This window comes from Stegodyphus dumicola, chromosome 1, assembly GCF_044657685.1.
Source record: "Stegodyphus dumicola isolate Sdum_Otavi_A_Nest chromosome 1, ASM4465768v1".
In the NCBI taxonomy this organism is placed as follows: Eukaryota; Metazoa; Arthropoda; class Arachnida; order Araneae; family Eresidae; genus Stegodyphus; species Stegodyphus dumicola.
Genome location: NC_140768.1, coordinates 119,383,230 through 119,408,429, shown reverse-complemented (window position 1 = coordinate 119,408,429; position 25,200 = coordinate 119,383,230). Strand labels below are relative to the sequence as shown.

The following is a 25,200-nucleotide window of genomic DNA, read 5'->3' as shown; positions in this document are numbered from 1 at the left end:
GATGAATATAGATAATCAGTACAAACGTGCCGTGCTACATTTTTTATTTTCGTGTGGTGAATCTGCCAGGTTTGCAGCGATAAAAACTAATAGTGTACATGATGAACACACTATTAGTGTAAGGATTGCCCAGAAATGGTTTAAAAAACTTAAACAGCATTGATGATGAACACCGTTCCGGACGTTTACAGCTGTTAGAACTAAATCAAACAATTAATTCAGAACTTCATAGTGAACAACTTTGCCGTCTAAACTCAGAATTGACCAAAAACGCGGCCATTGGTGAATATCAAGAAAGTGTTGTTTCATCATGATAACGCTAGACCGCATACGGCTCGAATAATGCTGCAAAAAATTAGTGAATTTAATTGGGAGCTTTCGCCACATCCTGCAGACGCCTCAGATATTGCCCCAAGTGATTTTCACTTATTTCGTGCCTTACAAAATATTTTACAGGAAAAAAAATTAAATTCTAAACAGGATGTACACAATGAACTTTCAAGTTTTTTTTGCATCAAAACCAGAGTCTTTCTAAAGCAATGGCATAAAAAAGCTGCCTGTAAGATGAGGAGACGTTGTAGATAATGGAGAAAAATATATAATTGATTAAAATGTTAAATTGTGTTTTTGATATTATTTAAAAATTTACTAAAAATGCGCACGAATTTATGGACTGACCCAATACATTAATGTTTAACAGTGCTTTTATTCGAAACTTTTTGTACGCTGAAATTTCGGATTAATTTCATGAATCAAACTGTTTTGTTACTTTTACTGCTAATTAAATTAATTAAAATTCAAAGCTTGAGCTACATTTTAATTGAGCCGCATTCACTTCGTCTTTATTTAATATTATTTATTTATTACATTGTGTATAGTGAACTTTTGGATTAATTTCAGGAACTGATTTGCTACTTTGCTGCTTATTGCTGCAAAGCTTGAGTTATATTTCAATTGTTCCACATTCGTTTGATCTTTATTTAATACAATTTATTTATTATTTAACTTCGTATAATGTTTGTTTAATCTTATCATTAAGTCTCAAAATGTTACTGAAAATGTATGAAATCCGTCACTCTATAGAATACGTAGGCATTTTCGAGAATGCCAAAAACTAGCCGATAAGCCAAATGACAAACCAACAAAGTATGAATTGCATCTCCATATCGTTTCGAGCATCCATGCATTTAATACATTCACACATAATCCACACAGTTAAAGGCATTTGTTCCATAATTTCATACATTTTTATACATTGTTTTCTTAGGCATAAATTCTGTTTCGTACAATTTAAATTTTTTTTAGGTATTTTGAATCAAAGTTTTTAAATGTCACTCTTTCATTATTGTTCCAAAATAACCTTTGCATTTTTGAGTAATGTACGCTTTTAAATAATAGCCTTATTGGGACCTTATTTTCATACATTGTCTAAAAATCATTTGTCATTTTATGAAACACCTGGGTATTATATACCATGCCTAGGATAAGTATATAATAATTCTCGTTTTTCATACTTTGTCTAAAACGCCAGGTATTGTATAACATGCCCAGGTATTCTATAGAATGCAACCGTTTCATACATTGCCGATAATATATACAACTTTATTCTGCGTTCTCATTGCCTTGCAATTCATACGAGTTTGTTCATGTTTATATCTCATTTCGTATCAAGCATAGGTGTTTCAACGTTTACTTGTCTCTTATTTAAGAGCATACTTGTTTTACCTTTTAGTAGTAATTGAAAATTAAAAAAAAAAAAAAAAAAATTAAAACATCTCCAATAATAATTATAATATTTTCAAATTTGTAGACTGACCTTATGCTGTGAATATTTCCCGACAAATATCCGAGGAAAAGCAGGATTCTACTTGTGTGTAGGTAAATTTCCTAGTTTCATAAAATATTATTTAATGTCTTACTATGTCTGCTGTGTCTTTTTGTTGCATGTGACTAGAAGGACATTTGAATGTGATCCTCGTTTGCGTTTTAGAAAACGTAAATTCTTATCCTTTAAAAAAAAAAAAAAAAAAAAAAAAAAAAGTTTATTTTTCACTACTTTTAAAATTATTTAAAGTGAGTATTTAAAATTTTCTTAAACTGTACAATTTTTAGATTTCTTTGAACGTCATACGACTCTAATTGCTCTTGAAGTGTTTGAAAATACCTCCAAATCAGTTTGGAAATTTATGTTGGTCTTTTTTTATACATATTTAAGAAATTAGTCTGAAATTTTGAAAGATTGTTCACTGAATGTGTCGAAGAAAGTTTTATCTTTTTGTCACATAAATGCTAAGAATATAATATTGTTGAAGACAGATTATATGTAATATGTAACATATAACGAAACATACCATATTTCCTCATTTATTTTTTTCATTTTTTCAACTAATTTAATCGTCCGAAAACCGAAAGGAGAAATGATGCGAAGCATTGAATTTCCGAAGAACTCGTTTACAGTAACCACGTAATTAATGAAATGTTGTCATAGATAAACTGCAGATTGCTATCGTAATATTATTTCTTTAAAAGAAAGTCTCAGTCCAATACATTGTAATATAACATTATATCTAGAGATACTGAGCTAATATCTGAATGGTTATTAAGCCAGAAACGTCAATCTTCGACTTCGTTAACTTGTAAATCCCAGTTGGTACCTCGCTTGAATACATCTTCACTGCAGTTTCCGAGACAGCCATCGCAGGAACGAGAGAGAAGGAATCGAATAAGAGACCCAGATTTCGATAGAATGAACACATGAGCAGTCGATAAGGCTGTAATGAACTGAAAGGTATGAGAAGCAATTAAAGGGTGATCAACTAGGAATATTATATGAATTACTTGGTTTTTTAAAAGAGCATGCTAGAACACTTCACAAGAGTAAAACTTAATTATTATTTTTTTTTTTGATTGCTTCCATATTTCCTCACATATATTTCTTCCTAATCTTTTAGAGCTATGTTCTGAAAATAGCAAAAATATTTGCATCCTTTCAAACTTTTTTAACGTACATAGTTTTTCCTTCTGAAGACTACTTTATTGATAAGAAGTAAAGTGAAAATACATTTTTGGAAAGTTGTTTATATGTGAGAACATCTGCCGTGTACTAGTTGCTTAACGAAGAATATATGTACACAATACGTTTCAAATAATAAATGCTAGGGAAAATAAAACAGATGAAATGCTCATGGAAAAATACGAATACGAACTGAATCTACTGAAAAAAATAATTCAGAGAATCTGATTTATCAATAAAATAGTCTTCAGAAGGGAAAACTATGTACATTAAAAAAAGTTTAAAAAGATGCAAATATTTTCGATAGTTTCAGAACATAGCTATAAAATTAAGAAGAAATATATGTGAGGAGATATGAAAGCAATTAAAATCAATCAATAAATAATTAGTTTTACTCTTGTGAAGTGTTCTAGCATGCTTTTTTTAAAAAGCAAGTAATTCATATAATATTCCTAGTTGATCGCTCTTTAATTGCCTCTCATACCCAATGCGTGTATTTTTATCCAATTTTTATACAAGTAAATGAGTTACCAATGTATCACCAAAACCTTCAACTTTTTGTTCTAGAACACTTAGAGAATAAAAATGAACGCATTCATTAGTGAAGTCGAGAAGATTCAAAATAACGTCCACTGAATCAGCAGTATTTGGTTTGCATAATAAACTTCTTAATTAATGTACTAACCATTTCTCGTTTATTCGAATCTGTCTTCAAACAAATCCCAAGCAATTTTGTAAATTGAATCTGAAATAGGTATAGCTTGAATTAGTTTTAGAGCTTCAGCCTTTCAAGAACTCTTAAAATTTGAGAATCATAAACTCCTAAGATACTGAAGCCTCTGAGCATCTACTAATTTAATATTATTGGGTAGACTAGTCTTGAAAGGTCTCTGAAAGTAAGCCACTGATCTCAATTTCCAGTAAAAGCAGGTATATTTAAAGTCGACACTTTTACTTCGGTAGTGTCAGGCTGAAAGTGTCAGTTAACACTAACTGGACTAACATTATCAAGGCGAGAATATTTTCGTTATTAAAGATCATCAATTGTATTTTGAACTATTTGTCATTCTTCGACCGTAGGTATTAATTTCCCTTTCCTCACATGTTTCATAAATATTATCCAAAATACGAGAAACATCTGCACTTATATTATTACATTATTCAGTGTCTTTTTGAAAAGCTCAATTTTTGCTTCATCTGAGTTAGCAATGTCCGAGTTAATTTTTTCTTCGAATTTAGTTAAACTTCCTTTAGCGACTCGTTTCTTCATTAATAGTGATTTCATATCCATCATGAAAAAGACAAAGATAACTTACCCTTAATTGAAACAGCAGATACTTTCTCAAATATGTCAGCAATATTCATTTGAAACAAAATTTATTTGATTAGTACAGAAAAAACATATTATCCATCAGGGGATAACAAACAAATGTTCGTAGCAAAAGTCAATCAAGATTACAACCGAAGCGTTGCAAAACAGTCTGCAATTCAATGTTCTAAAAAAATGGCTCGTGCGCCGTTCATAGCGTTGTAGCATACATACTAAATCAAAATTTTGCAATAATTATTATTGTTCGTTTAATATAGGGTCTGCAGCTCACTGTACGAAAAAGCTTTTTTATTATCAAGCAAAAAAAAATTAGAATAACAGTGAAAGAAACAACAAATCATCTACTCTCGTCGCCAAAACGCTGGAGTCAAGTGAAAACAAAAAATAATCTGCACTCGTACTAGCAGTGCCGTCTGCATCAACTTAAACTAAATAAACACCCTTATTAAAATACTTTAAATTTTTAATAACTTAGTAAAATTCCACCATTGACCGTTGCAGTGGCAAACCTACAGCTATCGAGGGCCTGGGTGGAAATCTCCCTGGAGCCGCTCCTTATTAGAATGATTACCATATAAAATGTCAACACAATTATATAACTAACATTTATTTAATTAAAATTAAATAGTTAAAATGGTTTGGAACACAACAAGATCTCAAGAAAAGAAGAGACTAAAGAAAAAGAGACATCTAACAGACAAATGGATATTTAAAAATCCGCTATTTTTGTTTTAAAAAAGTGTATTTAACTTTTCTGTCCATAAAAGAGCTAAAGCTGATTGATCTATTGCGAGCTTTGACTTTGGAAAATATTTTTAAAGCTTCATCAAAATTAATATTTTTTGTAAGTGCATTATCAACAGAAAGGTTTGCCAGATCTTTATTTCTTACTCGGCTGATTGTTGGTCGAAGATAGCCGTTAATCAACTTTATCCTTGAAAATTTTCTTTCGCAAGAAGCAATGAAAGCACACAACTGTTAAACAATATTTAGTGCTAATTAAAAGTTAGGCACTGATTCTTGGAAGTCCATTTCCACAATAAACTTTATCATTTTCAATGCAGACCACAATTTAGCTTCGTCCTTTTCTATAATACTACATATAACTACATATACTTGAAAACTTATGACTCTTGGGAGGCCGTCTCTGATCAGAGGTCCATCCCACCATCCCATTCCTGTTACGCCTCCTTATCTTGGTGGGTCGCATGGAGATAAGAAAGGACTTCCTACCTTCATGGTTTGGGTCGATCAGGCCTGGATCCACTGCGGTTTTAACCTGTAAATTGCGATGCTCTTAGATATTGGTGGTTAAATATAAAACGTGTACAGAATGCCGCCGATAAATGGAGAGAGACGTTTGAGCTGGCAACGGAAACTGGCAGGCAGACGTTGAATTTTATGGCTGTTTTGAAGGATATTTTTTCTCATCGTTTAATTTTATTAATCGGTTTATGCTCTCAAAATTACATTAAACGGCACTTACAGTAGTAGGCATCATTCGTAGGATAATGTAGGTTATGAGTGTATTACCTCCTTATTGTAGAATATATGTATCACACGTAAAAGACGACTTTAGAGAAAATTTTTATGGCATTGTCCTTTATATTCAACAATTTCCTATCTCACCCTACAATTTCGCATATATCAAGTAGCGGTATTTTTATTGAATGAGACATTTTGCCTTGACGTGACAAGGCTAAAAATGTTTTACATCAGCAAGCGCGATTTTTGCAGCTGCTTGTACATGTGAGGCAGACTGGCATTCGTCGTCATTTCTTTTGGCAGAATTATGCGGCATTTACTTTTCAATTTGTGCCAGCCATCCAAATAAACACATAGCACTCATTTAAATTTTTGAACGTTTATTAGCGGTGTACTTTCGTATGCTAAATAATACTTACGTCAGTGATGTCCAACTCAAAGTGCAAGTCGGTTGAATGCACAATTTAAAAACAGCTAACGGGCCAAAGGTTTTTAAGTTTTTATTTTATTTTTGTATTTTTTTAGCAAAAGGAAAGCTTTTTATCAACAAAACAAAAAAGTTAATTAAATTTTAAATTTCGCTTGCTAAATATTTATCAAAGCATACATAAAAAAAAACAGTAATAATAATAAAGCAAAGAAAATTTCCAATACATATTTTTATTTTCTATCTGACATTTTTGGTACCTGCAACACATTTTTATTGGTTACACTTTGTAGTTCAAACCTACTGACAGCTAAATATTAATACTTAAGACTGATGTCAAATAATTTTAATATGTTTAAGTAACCCTTAAACAACTAATTTTAATTTAAATTATAAAAAAATACGAAAACTTTCTAAGCTTTCAGAGATAACTTTCCAAGTAAGAGAAAACTTGAGAATGAATAATATCAACTTACTCTATTTTTCTTGTTATATTTTTCTTCGAAGCATAAATAGAGATACGTACGTTTGTGTTGTAATATTAGAATATTACATTTTAGATATTTATTCTTGTATACGTCTGTAATGAAGTTTTAAAGAACTCTCGCCATTTTTGAACGAACAACCAACTTTATTTGTCAAAACTTACAGAATAACTGAAAAACATTTTTTAAGCGTCTGCGGATATTCTTTGTAGATAATCGTCTGCGGTAATTTACATTTCTTAGTAGAATTATGTTGGTAGCGTAGCAAAGCAAATACGTTACAGTATGTAACAGTTATAAAATTCTTTATTTCTTACTATAGCTTGGCACTTGATGGCGTTGATCCTGATAAAGTTTGACACCTTGGAGAGAAATGACTAAAATTTATATTCACCACATATTACAGACGTTCATCGGCCAATCGGGTTCTTTTCTTCTTATTATTTTTTTTTTATTATGGAACAGTGCTGTTCGGATATAAATCTACACTGGTGTGCAAAAATTAAGGACGAAGTCGAAAAATTAGCATATCAGCTGAACGAAGAGGCAGAGCGGACAGAAAGACCAATCAGGAGATTAAGTAAGGTGATGTACGGTATCACATGCGCAAATATGCAGGTAGACGTAATGGGGGAGTGTCTGAGTAGTATAAAGCATGTTGTCGGTGTAAGATCAGTATTTCTGGCAAAGAGATTGCACGCCGTATAGCAGTTAAAATCACACCGAGTTGCTGCCTCAGCAAGAAATGGCGAATAATCAATCTGTTAAACGACATCTGGATGCTTTTACCCGAGATCGAATCATTGGGAAGTTGGAGGAAGGCCGCAGTGTGACAAGTGTGGCTGCAGAGTTCGGAATTGCTCACAGCATCGTTTCACGACTTTGGAGACAATTTCAAACTACAGGAACAGCTATCCGGGGGTTTAGTAGTGGTCGCCCACGAGGAACCACACCCGCAGATGACCGGTATATTGCCTTACAGGCCAGAAGAAACAGGCGGCAGACAGCGGGAGAAATCGCTAGACACACGACACAGGCGACTGGACGACCGATATCGCGTTTTACCGTGGCCAGAAGACTGCACGGTGGTGGTCTGTTTGCATGACGCCCTGTACGGTGTGTACCTCTAACGCTTGCCCATCGGAGAAGGCGTTCTCTGTGGTGCCGGGAACACCGGAATTGGAGAGACAATGAATGGGGACGAGTACTCTTTACAGATGAGAGCAGATTCAGTCTGAGTAGCGATTCTCATCGCATACTCATCTGGAGAGAGCGGGGAAGCCGCAATCATCCCTCGAACATCATTGAAAGGGACAGGTATGGAGGTGGCGGTGTTCTCGTTTGGGGAGGCATCATGCATGGTAGTCGTACAGACCTTCACATCTTCGATGCAAGTTCAGCCAACGGGAACCGTTGTTGTAACGAGATTCTTCTTCCATATGTGCGTCTTTTTAGAGGCGCTATGGGTCCGCAGTTCCTTTTCATGGACGACAATGCACCATATCATCGCACAGTAGCTGCCGAACAGCTCTTAGAGAGTGAGGATATTGAACGTATGGATTGGCCGGCACGATCTCCGGATCTGAATCCCATCGAGCATGTATGGGATTTTCTAGGCAGACTCTTGGCAGCTCGTACCTTACCACCAGTAACGATTTCGGAGCTTCGATTGGCGCTGCAAGACGAATAGGCAGCAATGCCTCAACAACTCATTGACACCCTCATTCTCAGCATGGGCAAACGCTGTGAAACCTGCCTAGCAGTCAGGGGAAATCATATCTCCTATTAAAGACCGGATGTTTCTTGCTGGACACCCATCACAGGGATGTTTCGGCCTTCAGTCGCATTGCGCTCCATGCTACGTTTTCAATAAAGCTTCTTTTTATCCCTCTGATTTCTCTTTTAGTAAGTGTTGCTTACATTACTCATGTCCTTACGTATTAGGGATCTTACGGTATTAAATGTGTTGATTTGGAAAGCTTTTGTACAAAGTTATATTGAAAAAACCGTCTCGTCCTTAATTTTTGCACACCAGTGTATTTCAAAACAAGGCGATTATTCTTAGTGCAAAATTCGTAACTTAGCATATCTATTGAAAAATATGAATAAAAGTAAATCGATTTTGTATCTTTAAATCTTTGAATGATATTTATATCCCACTCTAAATTAATTAACTCAATTTATAAATTTTCTTCTGCGTTATACAATTCGTTTTCAATGGTTGTGGAGTTTTCCTTGATTTTGTAGCAGTTAATCAGTCCCAAACCCTTAGCAGAAGTGAAGCGAATCATCGTTATGTCTGAAAGTAATTACAAAGTCAGATAAAGGTTTAAATAAATCTTCTTTATTTAAACAGAACTTAGAACATAAATGCTCATTCTTATGCTAACAAATTCAACCACAGCTCATGGTGATACAACTAAAGGAGCAGCCAAATTCAATTTAAAATGTAGACTAGTACTCAAAGACTACACAATTTAAATCTTATTCTGAGCTGGCTCAAGAACTCTACCGGCATACCAAATTCAACTTTCAGCAGCGATCTAACGCAAAGCAGAAGAATTAAAACTTATCAGAGCTGGCAGGAATTAAACGTTGCGTGCACTTCGCTGGCCGGAAACATGCTCAGTCCCACACCCCTGAATCCCCAGTTTGAATATTATCTAACTCACGTATATTTTGGTGAGGAAACGAAAGAAGATTTTAAAGGCTGAAGTTATAAATAACTGGTTAATTTAAATAATAATTTCATATGGCAATGAAATTTACGTAAACTAGGATTTCAAATAATTAAATTCTTAAAAATCTTTTCAATAAGTACTTAATTGAAAAGTATAACCTTAAACCAAGATAGAAACATCTTTCAAATGCCATTACACAAAAGATGCTCAGAAAATGATAAACAGAGTTCAATCTTGTGTAAATGCAAACACTTCGAAGGAGATATTTTTTAGAGCATACTTAATGCAGAAGGCCAATGTCTTAAAACACAGTTTAAAACTGTTTCCGAAAATCTGGATGGATTGGATTATTCAATTATGGCAAAGCACACGAGTTCTATCTGCCTAAAGGGAGGGATGTCTTCGTGGAGGACTTTCTAGGGAAAACTGGCTCGTATACACGTTACACATGGGGAAAATCACGAAAACGCCCATGCAGACAGCCCGTTCGCGGGATTCGAACCTCGAACCGAACTACCAGTGTTCAGCGTCTTTACCGCTCGGCCGTTGGTGGGTCCGAAAATCTGGCTTTTAGGCAAATGAAATCTCAGATGAATTGGAAGCCATAGCTAATGTATCCAATATTAGTGAGTGATGCTATGACAATTCATTTTTAGAATATGTGTCAAATGAAGACAGTATTGAGACATTGTGGGTAAAACCTCCATATCTAAAGTTAAAAGAACTGCAGAAACTATGCAAATGGTACAGAAAAATGATGATGACGTAGCAATATCAATCGAATTAAAAAAAAAACTGAAAATTCTAAGAAAAATTATTGAACTGAAAGGTTACAGGATACAGCTTCTACAGAAGCTTAATAACCTTTAGATCGAACTAGACCGCAGAGCAAATTATCTCGCAGAGCAAATTATTATTATTCTGTTTTAAATCTCGGAATTAACTGAAGGCATTATTGGTACGACAGACGAAATTCCCTGGCACAGCGGTGGACTGTAGGTGATAAGGCAGTAATCCATAGGTCGCTGGTTCGACTCCGGCTCGATTATTTTATTATTATTCTTTGCGCACCATCCCTTATTATATTGTTTTTCTCAAGTACGCCCTTAGCTGTATGTAAATAATTGTAAATACTATGTAATTGTCATGTATATATATTGTAAATATAATTGTGCATTTTCCCACCACTTATTTATACTTGAATGTGTCAGGGCTAATTCTGAAATATAAGGCATTTCTTTTATCGCTATAATTGCATATGTAACTGCTTATCACTGGTTAACTGCTTGCGTACTTACCTTCGCATTGGGCCTACGCCGCAGGCGTCTGTCGTTCGGACTCTATTCACTTGCTTCGCCGTGTTATAGACTATGTTACACGTGAACTCTCATCTGATATTTTTGTTTTCATATATTGGCAACATTCAAGAAATCGAAATTCGTCGGTCAATTATGCCGGGTTAGCATACGCGAGTACACATTCTGAGAACTTCTTCGAGTTTTCCTGAGCCCACGAAACTTTCCGACTTGCGGGTATTTAAAGTAGCATAAGACAAAGTTAAATTCAAGTAATGTAATCTAAGACTACACACAAAATAGTCTGCTTAAGCTGACATATTTGACATCGGCTAGCAAAATGGCTAAGGCCAGAATAAATATTGGCAGAGCTGGCTATAGTACGTAACTGTAGTGCGAGACTTCCAAAAGCTGTCACTCTAAAATAGCGATGTCCAACCCGCTGGTCGTATGTAGTTCGCAGTTAAATTTACAAAGTTTGTGGAAAAAATTCCGCACAAAAAGTTGTGAGCGCTTTTAGATCAACTTAAGTTGGCCAATCTTTTTTTTTTTTTTTTTTTTTCAAAAATGAAATTCATGAAACATAAATCATGGGGGTCCTTAACCAACGAAAGCTTGCAACATTAAATGGAATAATAAAAAAAATCACACTGATTACAGTAAGTAAAATATTATTCGACTGTTTCATGGACTACTTTTGTTATAGTTAATTATGTATAATCATAATGTTTAGCTGTTCTATTGTTAATTTATGAATAAAATAATAACCGTAACACATTATTCTTCTTATCTATTATTAAAGAATCTCGGGGGTAATAATTAAGACAATTAAGTATGACGGACACCTACGTATTTCTTAACGAATCACACAACAAGAGCACAAGAAAGAAATAATACGAGTAAAAGTGGGAGAGATTTGTTTAGCTACATAGCTTGCGAGAAGCGTTCCAAGTCCTGACTAACGTTCGTTGTGTCACATGACCTGTTAAAAAAATCTGATGTGTACACCACATGACTTCCTTGTACGGAATATTAAATTATACGCATTTTTTCTTGCATTCCATTTAAACTTATTGGATTGAACTAAATTTACTTCTATATTTCGTTCATATTATAACTCAGAATGCACAAAATTTATATAATTCAAAGAATAGAATTATCTAATCGTTGCCACGTGTTCCATTCAAATACTATAATAAAGCTAGAATGATGTATAAAAGAAATTAAGCAAACAAAACAAAAAAGAAACAGTTTTTCACAGACGATTGAGTATTTCTCATTCAATTAATTCAGTTCTCACTTTGCGAAAAGGCAAAAATACATAAAAATTCAAAATATCTGTATTAAAAATTACAAAGTAAATCTTAAACACTTATTTCCTCGAAAAAATTCCAGAACGGATTAAGCATGATTTAATTGGCAATAATAAATGAAGGCGTTATCTTTGTTGTTGCAAAGCTAAGTTTCTCTAGATTGGCAACAAATCTACTAGTCTGGAATTTCAAATGTAAATTCACATATGCACACGACGCTGATGTGGATAAAAGCACATGCCAACAACGAAGGCAATGAGTCAGCAGATCGTTTAGCCAATCAGGCAGTAACCGACTCAAATGCACAGCAGATCCACCTTCAAGCCCCACCTTCCTACCTAAAGGGACAGCTAAGGAGTAAAGGGCTCCAACAATGGCAGGAGGAATGGAACCATAGCACAACTGGCCGGCGCACCTACGATTTCTTCCCCAAAGTCAGCACGGATCGACACATCGCAATCGCTCCGCTAACACGATATATCACGGGACACGGCCTATTCCCCAGCTACTTCCAAAGGCACAACATCTCATCAACAGATATATGCGTCTGTGGAGCCCCAGGCAACCCAGACCACTATCTTTTCACCTGCCAGCTGACAAAAGACCATCACCTCCCATGTCCAACCATGAACAGAGATGCGTACCACCGCTTTATCATCACTCACAAGCCAGCCATAACCAAAATCTGCAAAGCTATCACTCAAATCGGGGCAATGGGCCAAGATATCTGCTCACCGCAATAGACCAGATTAAACACGATCATCTTTTCGTCCCCCCTACCGACTATCCAATCTTTTCAAACGCTTTTCACGCAGGGGCCACCCCACAAGTTGTTAAACAAAAGCTCCCCACCACCAAGCCTACAACTTTATGTGCACACGTCAATCTTCTTTAGAACTTACCTTACCGGTGTGCTAGCAGAGTACCAACTGTGTCAACTCAAAGTGCCTTCGAATGCCTACATCACCTTCCAACCTATTGCAATGAATGGTTGCACGTAATAATTGCACCGCACATATACATCATGCACCAACTCCGACTATGCCTAAGCACTAGTGCACACATCAGTGAAGATCAGTACCTACACCGTACTTGTTCACAGTCATAGTAACTGTGCAAACATTGTGACTGTGTACTGAAATTACTGTGCCTAACATAGTGTCTGCGCTGTAGTGACTGTACCAACCTATAGCAATTGCATTAAAACTTAGTGACTGTGCCAAACTCCAAATTTAGTGCTATTAGTACCACAGTGTACACTAAACTTTAGTGTAGCCTGAACTCTTGCAAATTTGAACTATAGTGCAGACTGTACTTTCAGCGAACTCTTAACACTAACTCCTGGCACCATAACTCGATATCCGGTACTAATAGCTTCATCTCTGCGTTTAAGTGCTCACAGCACATTTGCAACCCCAAGGATACCAGCAATACACATATGACTTTATAAGTATTTATTACTCTTGTTTTTACTCTTGTATCTTACATATGTGTCTCTCTTCATATTTATCTTAATATCAATGCATCCTTATGTTCGTATCTGTTAGAATTTGTTTGTTTTTGCCTGTATATGTATCTATTCTTGTATTTGTTTTGTATATTTTTATGTATCTGTGTTATTCCAACAGCCATGCACACCCACAAAGTTATTGTCACGCAACCATTGTCAAACAATAATCCTCAGGCCCTGTTTGGCCATGTATTGATCTTTAGATCTGTATTATAAACTCCCGAGGCAGCCTCACGGGGCCCCAGGGAGTTGTTATTCCTAGATAGGGGAGGGCGTGGGACACACGCCTGTTTACCTATGTTAAACACCAGGCGTCCCCGTCCTCCGTCACCTGTCACCTGTAAACAAGCAATGGCCGCCATCAAAAAAATTATTAGGCTTAGCGGCACTTAAACAACTTTAAAATTGTTGATAATTCTAAAAATATTGCACACAGATTTTCTAAAGGCATAAAAACCTTAACCGGAAGATAAAAGCAACATAATTCATTCATTTTTAAAGCAAAAAAATGTACAATTTACAAACATACGTAAATTGTACATTTTTTTTTCTTTAAAAATGATTGAATTATGTAAAAATCTGAGATCACTGAGCCGGGGAAAAGAGTGGATATATATATAAATATATTTATATACGTTTGGTGCGGCCGATTGCAACCAAAATACGAGGTGCACATCTACATGTTATAGCAGTCCTATATACAAAATTTCAACGTTCTGAGGCTTCTCGTTTTTGAGTTATGCGAGATACGTACGTACGTACGTTCGTACAGACGCCACGAAAAATTCTCTTCAGAATTAATTTTAAATTCAGTTTTATAATTTTTTGGAGGAAACGAGTCTTTTATTCTGTCCTTACGTACAGATATCACGCAAAAACTTCGTTAAATTGCATTCGATAGCGGTCAAAAAGGATATTTTCGTTGAAATATGCTGCCTGAAACTTTTCGCGATTACAATACTTCCTTTTTACTTCGTACAAGGAAGTAAAAAAGTGTAGTCAGCATAAAAGCTTATTTGCTTGTCACGTGGATAACGCATTAGCAAAGATTAATATAAACAACACATTTATATATTAGTCCAAAGGGGCAATTTGTCCGAAGGGACTATTAATTTCGTTTTGGCGTTTTGCGTCGATTAACGATAAGCGTTGTTTCACTTTTCAAGTTATTGCCACCAAATATTATCGCCTTGTATCATATTTAAAGAAATTAAATAATGAAGAATCTGCATGAATGTACATGTGTTTCTCGCATTGTGATAAAACAACATTACCTAGAGCCATCAAAATTTGAATAACGTAATCTTCCATAGAATATGGGCATGTGGAAGTCCTAATTTGAATTTTAAATTTGTTTTATTATCGATTTCATATTTTGTAACACTTCAACGAATTTTTAATTAACAAAGCAAATGATTTCAAAGCGAGTAATGGCAACACTGTAGGGAAAACAATTTGGGGAAAGTGCAAAATCGCCCACTGCTTGGCGCGTTTTTAAGAATTGCGCACACTCGGTATTCATGTGCACATTGACCTATTTTCACTTAAACAGTCAAAGAAAATTGACAAAAATTCAATTCTTCTTACTCTTGTAAAAAGCGCCAAACAAACACCAATGAAATAAGTGGGCGATTCTGCACTTCAGCCAAAAAATTTTTTTATCTCCAACCCGCGAAACTCTGTATCGGAAATTCTAAAGATATGCTCATTTTAAAAGTATTTTGTGATATTGCTATTGAACTGAATTTTATGGTTTAAGTGCGAATAACATGATATTTAATAAATAAAGATAACACACGAAATGTTAAAAAAACGCCCCTTTGGATTTAATTTAAAATCTGAAACCTTTCAGATTTTTCTTTCTTTATTTTTTAAAATTATGGAAAATATGGTGGTTTCACTACAATAACACCACTGGAACTATAAGCTTGATTTATTTTTGATGATACTGCAGAGAACAGTTCGCTCAGGTAGAGTCCAGACAGAGACATACGTCGTAAATTGTGCACTGCCATTTTGTTCGATGGTGTTAAACTTTTTACTGCATAAAACACATCGGAAAGATGTCCCTTATATCGGCACATGCGCTTCTTCTTATCAGCAAATCTCATATGGAACAAGACATCTGTATTTTCTGGCAGATAAGCCGATGTCTTCAGTTTTTGGCTCAGCTTTTCAACGTTTTCGCAGTACTAGTAATCCTCTCGCTATAAAAACCTCGAAAATTTTTCAGTTTAAGGACAGACCTTCACTCCTTCTAGAGATTTTATAGAATACAGAATAGGGGTTTCAATGTTAGACCATCGGGAGCAAAATAAGTTGCATTCGCTTCCAGTTAACATGTTTATGAACGCATTTAAAGTGTAATTTTATTCCCTTCTCGTGTAATACTCTTAAATTGTGACGTACCTCTATTTATGTTAAGTGTTAAGGCAACAAGAATTAGTATAGTATTCATAAATTCGCAGTTCCATACTTAAAAATCCCATTCCAGAAAGAAAGCCTTGAAATTCCGCTCTATGGGAGCAAGAGATAAGAAAAAAACAAACACATAATATCTCATTTACCCAAAACCTTTGGTCAGAAAATCACATTTTCCATTTTTCTGCATCCAATATTATTCAAGAAATATCTTCTATTGGCGAATCAGATTTTCTACAGGCGTTACACATTCATAAAAATCTTTCAATTCCAGTAAACTATACTAAGTCTGCTCCATCTTTACCCTCAACTTTTGAGGAAATTATATCTCAGTTGATTTCATTTTTCATCGTGAGGGATGGCACCAGTAACTTGACTTCCACCCATTGTATCGCTTGAGAATAGGATTCTCCCTTGTCCTTTGCACTTCTGCTGCTGAAGAAGCAGATTTTATATTTCAATCTTAGAAACTAGTCCTGGAAATTTATGATATTTTAAATATATTACGTGCTCCGCCATTAGGTACTACATGAAAGGGGAGGGACACCACGTGGGGGCTTTCTAAGTGAAAATGGCTCGTATTTACGTTACACATGGGAAAATCGGCGAAAACGCTCATGCAGCCAAATCAATCGCCAGTACTCGAATCCCGGACCGAACTACCAATGTTCCGCGGCTTTTGCCTCTCAGCCGCGGGTGGGCAAATTTGTGAATATCACGCTTATTCTTGTTCCCTTAACACTTCCAATAATCGTTATTCGACGTGTTTTTCTAAAGTCAGGTATTTCTGTTGTTAACAGTACTTTTGGTCTGTCGGCACAATCTGCGTCATACTCATGACATGGGTGATCATGGAATATTTGAACAACTGGAGAGTTCTCATAGCCGCTGCTTCCCTACCTGCGTTTATAGTCATCATTTCTCTCAAGGTATGTCTGTAACCAGAATTTCTTAAATCCGTCTTCGATAATTAAAAAACTTTTACTTTTCAAGCTAATTAAATCGAAATACAAATAATTTCAAATTTGATTTCTTAATGAATATTAGCATTTTTTAATACCAGAGAAGATCATTGTTGGCACCTTAAAGAAAACTTATAAGGTGCGAATAAAAATTCCCAATTAAAGGGCCGAATTCAATACGGCTACAAAAATATTTTATTTTTAGAAAATGGAAAATACTTTTACAATAGGCCGATTTAAGAAAGTCGAGTTTGATTTGACCTGGCAAGATAGGTATTTTATCACTGTCAGTTCATTTCGCAGCTCGTTTATGTCTCTCTTTCCAAACAGTGGTATCCAGAAAGCGCCAGATACTATCTGGTAAGCAACCAGCACGAGGAAGCGAGGAAGATTTTGGAGAAGATGGCCACCATGAATGGATCACAGCTACCCTACGGCCGTCTCATCGAGGTGTCGCAGTGCAGAAAAAGAGGAAGGATCTCGGACCTGCTCGGCAAAGACTACAGGAGACAAACTCTCCTCTTTTGGTACATTTGGTAAGTGAATGTTCCATTAATTTTGCTGTTTTGGATGACGTTGCTAGTCAGGACAGTATCATTCAGTTACGGTAGGTGCCACTCAATGTGATCCCGTTTATCGGCTTCTGCTTTGATAATATTAACTAAATCATAACATTACCCGGTGAAAGAATTTCCTTTCAGAAATACTATGGATTTTAAATAATTTAATATAAATATAACCAGATATATATAAATAGATATTTTCAAAGCATTTTCGGTATAGGAAACTCCGAAGTTTGCTTATAAATCGTTTGTAACGCTTCTGAAAATTTTTTGACTGATGTGTTCCTTCATTGGAAAAGAACTTGTCGATGCAGTGTTTAAAATTGAGCAAAAAAAACCCACAAATAACACACAAAACACACACACACACAAAAGGCAATTTAGTTTTTTTTTAAAGAATTTTTATTTCAGGGAGAAAAATTATGTATATACATTTTTACTTCTGGGAAAGAGAAACCTGAGAGAAAACCGCTCTGAAAATCAATACAGTTATTGAAAATCTACATCAAACTAACTAACCTTTTTCTTTTCTGTTTCTTGGACTAATTTTAAATGATTTATTAAGATCGAAACCAAGCTGTTTGGTGACATGTCTTTTTCATTTGGCAATTTTTATAATATACTTTGACCTTATTTGGCGTCTTTAGTTTAAAACATCTAATCTATAATATTTTGATCATGTTAACCGAACTGTTTATTATAATAAGCGATGTAGTTTCAGTATTTTCGAATACAAATGAGGGGGATTTCGGCAATTCGATAACAATATCCGAATGATAACATTAACTGCAATTACATTAAGCGGCGTCTGTTGTAATGATAAAAAAAGAAATGCTTCGGGTTGTTAGATCATGGCAAATTACTCTGGGGTGAGTATTAGCGTATGATAAATGACGTCTTTATAGAAAAAGGAAACTAACAAGTTTAAGAAGACAGCGTTTAAATCGTATGTGAGAGAAAAGCAGAAATCCTTTTGCAACTAGACCTTACAGGAAATAAAACCCAAGGCGAACTCTCAGTCATTTTCCCCTTTAGCGAATCGGCCGCTGTCCTATTAGTAAATCACATTCTAGTTTGTTACTTTGTAGAGACATTAGGTAATTTTGGGGAGCAGAAGAGATGAAAATTAGCAACGTCTTCGCCAGGAATCGGACCAAAAACGACCCAGCGTGCACAACCACTACACCACGAAGCCGCGCTAGGAAAGTGGGAGAAATACCTTATAACTTTAAAATAGGTACTTCATGGGGATCCCTCCATCCGCTACCTATCGTAATTCATGTCGATTTATTTTCTTCACCTCATTTTGAGACTGTGGCTGAAGTTAGACTTCCTACATGTGCTTTTCATGGACCAAAATGCGCTAAATTGAAAAATTAAAGAAAAGAAATTTTAAGTGATTCGGTTTTTTTACCACAGCTTTTGTACTCATGGTTACGAATCAAATCGGGCGATGAAAAATAACGTTGAAGTGGCTATTTAAAATAAGAGTTTGTTTTCGTGTGGTTTAGTTATAGTGGGTTCGTGTTCAGTTTCCGGAAGAAACAAACGGAAAGGGCAGAAAAACTTAACTCTTTATTTCACTTGCAAAATGACAGCAACTACAGCAGATGCCACTTCTTGAGGCGGCAGTTAATATTATCATTGCGATATAGTTACGAAATTACAGAAGCCCCGCCCGTTTATATCCAAAAACATGGACAATATATCACGTATTGTAATCAACAATTCGGTTAGTATGATCAAACTAACGTCTCCGTGCTTTGAATTTTTACAGGCTATTCTAAAACACAGTCTTCAGAACAAAGTTCTGAATGTTGTAATACCACTGTGAATTTTCTCCCAATTTCTCTCTCTGTAAGCGCTACTAATTGTGAAAATAATTTTCTAAATAAAAGTAATTTACAAAATATTTTAGAGCTGTAAATGCTTATTTTGAATTGAAGAAGTATTTTAAAACTAAAGTGTTTATTCTGTATATAAGAAATCTTTCTATACTGCTGGAATTAAATTTTTTCTTAAAACACAAATAAACGCAGAATTTAAATTCATTTCTTGCTATGTCATTTTTACATTTTTTAGTTATTTGTTTGTATATCAAGAGGCGTGACAAATTCAGTGCCGCCTGGAATTGCGAAATCACTAGCTATGCCACTTTACCAAATAATAGAAAAAGTTCTAAATTATGCTTGTCTATAATTCTATGCAGTTTACTCGGCATTGTAACTGAAAATGGTCATTGGTGAGCTTTGCTTTGTTTTCTTGTAAATGAAGATATAAATTCAATCCATGCAAATATAAATAACCATAAAATGAGGGATTATTTACACTCTTTTTTTTAGCATTATATTTGTGCCATCTGATTTAAACCGCCTTCAGAAAATTTCAAATTTCTGTTCTCTTTCAGGCTGGCTGTAGCGTTTGCTTATTATGGTATTGCTCTTATCAGTCCTATCGTCATTCAGAAGGGAAGCCTCCTAGCAGGTAAGCTAAAAGCTGTCCCAATAAAAGCGCAAAATTTTAATTTAAAAAAAGGTTTTGGGGGAATACCATAAAAAATACATCTTGGCCTTATGTAGGAAACAACACATCTGATAAATGCCGCTCATCAGCTTTACTGGAACATTTGCATTCTTTCGACAAAATATCTTCAATCAGGTTTGGTATAACTGTGACTGAATTACGATGGTACAGTGTATATTTACTCTACGCCTTCAAGATTTGAATGATCGTGAACTTGTTGGCATAAACATTTCATATGAAATGCTGAACTATAAAACCGGAAAGAACGAAGTCCAAAGGTCCAGGAGCCCAATCGTACGATATAGGGTCCCAGTTCTGGTCGCCCAAACGGAGATTGCATGACCAAAGAATATCCAGTAGCAAGCGACGCGGTCTTGCTACAGTCACATGTCTTCAAGATCCATACCATCCGTTTGAGGCACAAAGAACTGGGTTGCCCAATCCCAATATGTTTTGCCGTTTACTATTCGTGCATGCCCAATAGTTTCTTTGAAGAAAAATGGTCCAATGAAGCCTCCAGACCCAAACCCACACACAGCAGTGACACGTTTGGGATGGATTTCCTTCTTGTGAAACACATGTGGTTTTCGTCATTCCAAAGACAGTAATTTTGCTTGTCCACGAAGTAATTAACATGAAAATGGGCCTCATCGCTAAAGATGGTTTTGTTTGAAAATTCACAGAATTGAATGATCAAGATTTGAATGATCGTGAACTTGTTGGCATAAACATTTCATATGAAATGCTGAACTATAAAACCGGAAAGAACGAAGTCCAAAGAAATTCACATTCATTGAAGAAAATTCACATTCATTGAACTTTTGTTCAGTGAAATAGGCTTCAGTTGTTGACTCAAATGAGTTTTGTAGGCATGAAGATGCAGATCTTTCGCAAGAATTGTATTTCAGATGGCAACGCAGGTTATAAAATTAGGAATATTTAAGAATAAAGATGTTAGTAAGACAGTGTAGTTAATGACCTAGGTCGTTGCCTGCAAACTTCTTTAGCTGGCAGACACAAGGCTGTCTCAAGCCATTATGAATACTTCTACAATGAGATTACATTACAAAACGTACCCTATGCATGGTCATAAATATCAATACAATAGAAATACCCTTCAAGATAATCATGACACGTTTACTTGTATTAAGAAATGAGCCACAGCCTCATTTGATGGCCTATTGAGAATATTCATGAAATTTTAAAGCATCCATCTTGATTTTGAACTGCTACTGGGACTTATTTTTCTGAATCAAAATTTGTTTGATTACAAATTAAATAGAGTTTGAATAGCTGCCGTGCATAAGAGGCACACGTTAACACTTCATTTCCGTTTACAATTCAAAAAGACTCACAGTGGCATCAGCGTTTCAAATAGTTTTCCCAAATTAAACGGGAAAATCAGCTTTTCAATATATAATCAAATATTCCGTTGGTTTTAAAGAAAAGAAATGCATAATTAATTAATTGTTACATTCTTCGATAGTAGCACATTTCTTCTCCATATCCATGAATATCTTATGCTTTAATGAAAGAAAAGAGAGACTCGACCACATCCCCAAAAGTTGTTGTATATAATTGTATATGATTGTGGTGTATAATTCTATATTGATCGTTGTATATAATTTTTATGAGGTTTTAAAAACACGATATTCTCAAATTTACATCATAAAAATTTGCCATTGATTCCTCTCTCTATCCATATTTGAAAAGCAGATGAATGAAAAATTCTTAAGTCGATTAAGCTATTCTTTATTCCGGTAATTATATTATTGTTGCAGCAGATAATATAATAGCAAAATATAATGCTTCCGGAAAAATGTAAATACAGAAACCAAACGCATTATTGTGACCACTGTTTGATACCTCGCATATTACACTCAATTTTTACTACGAAAAACTTATGAAGTCCTAACTTACAACAGATATTTGTGCCCACATAAGCAACAGGGCGCCCAGAAGTAATTTTGAATAAAGACATTACAAAGATGTACTTGCCTAACATGTCGATAAAATTCATTCAACACATATTCAGTTAAGTAGAATTACATATCCAAAGAAACAAAGACTGCTGCATATTCATTATATCATTCATGGAGTTTTATTGCACGGTGGACATATATTATCGTGCTTATCATGCATGTTGCTATCATTAAGATACCATTTCTCACCGAGCGAATTCGCTGCAAGTCCGTTGGTTGTTCCTTCAGTTTAGGCTTTTAAATCCACACATGGTTAATCCTTGTTGTAATTTCGATAATCAAATTAAAAAAAATCCGAGCGGTAAAGTCGCTAAACACTGGTAGTTCGGTCCGAGGTTCGAATCCCGCGAACGGGCTGGCTGCATGGGCGTTTTCGTGGATTTCCCCATGTGTAACGTGTATACGAGCCAGTTTCCATTAGAAAGTCCTCCACGAAGGCACCCCTCCCCTTAGGCAGATAGCCCTCGTGTGCTTTGCCATAATTAAATACACCAAACACCAAACACCAAATTCAAAAAATTCGATTCTAGTTTATCACTTTATACGCCTTCAGCAGTGATGTACATAAGTTCCTTACTTAGTTTGATTCCACATAATAAATTTCCAATTATATAACTTATAATTTTAATACACTTTCTCAACAGACATAATTTACATTATTTCAAACATCATTATCATATTGTTTAGTCATATATATTTTGATCTTGTTTATATTGCTTTTTTAATTATTGACATGTTTTGATCATAATGTCTTCCTAAGTAAATGTACGCATTAACTTTTGTGTATCAAGATGACTTTGTTGGAAAATCCAACTTGAATGCACATATGTAATGGAGCAGCTGAAAGAAGGAGCGGGTCGCTGCAGGCGGTACATTTTAAGCAGCGGCAATTTTTGCTTGAAATGTTATTTTATAGGGGTTAGTCAGATGTATCCATGAGATGAAGAATAATTATATTCTAATTTGTAATACGAAATCAAATTAAGAAGAAAAAGAGTTCAAAGAAATCGCCTCGTGATTTCAGCAACTATTAATTCTTGTTGCACCTTTTTTATTCTGTTGGAATGTTTCAATGCAGTTTTGAATATCAATTAAATTATGATCACGATGACATTCATAAGGAAGAATTCCTGGCTAAGTAAGAAATATTTAAGAGTTTTATTTTCATTATTGTTAAGAAATTCAAAACAGGAACATGGGGAAAAAAAGAATGTCTCCTTTTAAATTTTTGCATTTCATTCTAAAATACAATCTTCAGAAACAAGGTTCCAGATACTATAATACTAATGCGATTTTTCCTCTCAGTTGCTAGTTAAAAGAAGAGTTTTCTATATAAATATTACTTCAGAAATATTTGAGAACTACAAATGTATATTTTGCATTTAAGAATTCTTTTCCTTTTGTCAGCAAATGAAGCAATCAAATAGATCTTTACAACGTCATCGATGGTTTGCGCTAACCAAATAGTAAGCAAAATAATAATGTATTATTAAGATGCTGATATTAATTTTTTTTAAAGTAAACACAAATCGAGTTTTAATTTATTTCCCTACATGGTGCTTCTATATTTTTTGCAGTTATTTGTTTGTGTATCAAGAGGGGCGACAAATTTAAAGAACCACCCAGGCTGCAAACTTGTGGGCTGCTCCTCGCGGCAGCTTTCTTCTGATTTGTCAAGATGACGTGGCCTTCTCTTAAGCATCACATATTATCATTATGACTGTGTAGCTATATAAGGTATTTTCTCCCTAATTCCCGCATGATTTCGTGGTGTAATTTTAAGCATACCCGACGCTTATTTGAAAGGTCCAGTGTTCGAGTCCCAGCGATGTCACTGCACAATTTTCACGTCTCCTGCTTAAAAAAAAAAATAATGTATCTGCAAATGGCGCCCGAACTAAAAGGTTGAGGATGATAAATCGTTACCACCAGGATTTGGTGAATGGGTTCCCTAATCCCCAGTCCCCCTTTAAAAGGGGGAATATATGAAATATTTTCTCCCGCCTCCAGTATGCCTTTGTGATGTAATGGTAGCTCACTTGAAGCGCATTCTAGAGGCCCAGGGTTCGGTCCCCGGCGATGGCATTGCACATTTTCCGCATCTCGTTTATAAAAAAACGTAATGACTCTACAGCCATATTATGTGTTGTCAAACTCATTGCACTCATGCTACCGTCCTAGCACATCATAGCCCTAAACATCTTCCATCGAGTTCCACCACTAAACTCCGTATGGCTTACAACCCTGACAAATTTAGCTGTGGCAGCGTCTAATAACTTAAAATGTAAAATAAATATTGAAACTTTACGTGAATAAAAAAAGGTCAAACAAATATAAACGAAATGCAAAACAAAAACAATTGAAGACTCACAAAAAGGTAAATAATATTCAGATCAATTTATAAGAGACTATTTATCCTCACTAGTTTACTGATTTTCCATGTTGAATAACTTCTGTAAGAGCAATAGGCACACAAAATTGACGTGAATCCATACTTCAAATTGGCCCTTCATGAAATGCATCTTTTTGATGATGTCTAATGTTTCTTTTTTTCAGTGGTATAATATTTATGGCACAGCTTCAGTATAGACCAGCCGGAATTTTAAACAATAAATATCACCAAGAGCGGCAATAAATGTTATGATGTGGTAACCCATACTATTCGCCAAACGCAATGTAAACAAGAGGATGGAATTACGGTTACAGCTAATATAGTAGTCAGTTACATTTATTCAATTTCAATACAAATTACCGAGATATCCGTTTACTCAAAGTTTAATGCACGTGCCCTGTATTCTTACTTTTCCGGCATAGATTTCACTTAAATTTGTCTCACGCTGCGTTGCAAGAGGAAATAGAACATTTTAAATTAGAATTCTACTAAAATTGATGTCTAAATACACAATTCGTAACACAGTTATTGGCGATTGTTTAACGCTCAGATACCTTGAATACTATTTTGTATATATTTTTTGGCTACTTTGGAGGTGATATTTTTGCGTTTAGTTATTGTTTGCTCTAAAACTTCTGTTAATGATGTTGTAATTAAGTATCAGGAGATTTTAAAGGAAAATTTAAGGTGGGAGTTATCAAACAAGCGTAAACGTTTGGGAACAGATATTTTATGTATGAATTAACAAGAGAGTATGAACTTTTTAGAGGATTTTTGATGGATTTGGATTATTGAAGGATAACGTTTGTTGTGAAAAA

General features: G+C 35.0%; 1 protein-coding gene across 2 annotated transcripts in view; it reads left to right on the top strand.

Moving 5' to 3' along the window:
- The window catches only part of LOC118180332 (synaptic vesicle 2-related protein-like), a 131,628-nt gene that overhangs the window by 48,951 nt on the left and 57,477 nt on the right, over positions 1 to 25,200 (top strand). The window contains exons 6-9 of one of the 2 annotated variants that reach the window (XM_085819776.1): positions 1,811 to 1,874; positions 16,761 to 16,889; positions 17,253 to 17,458; positions 19,893 to 19,969. In XM_085819776.1, coding sequence (XP_085675902.1) covers positions 1,811 to 1,874; positions 16,761 to 16,889; positions 17,253 to 17,458; positions 19,893 to 19,969 — 476 coding nt within the window. The remainder of the gene's footprint in view (positions 1 to 1,810; positions 1,875 to 16,760; positions 16,890 to 17,252; positions 17,459 to 19,892; positions 19,970 to 25,200) is intronic. The other variant, XM_085819778.1, reaches the window with a different exon arrangement.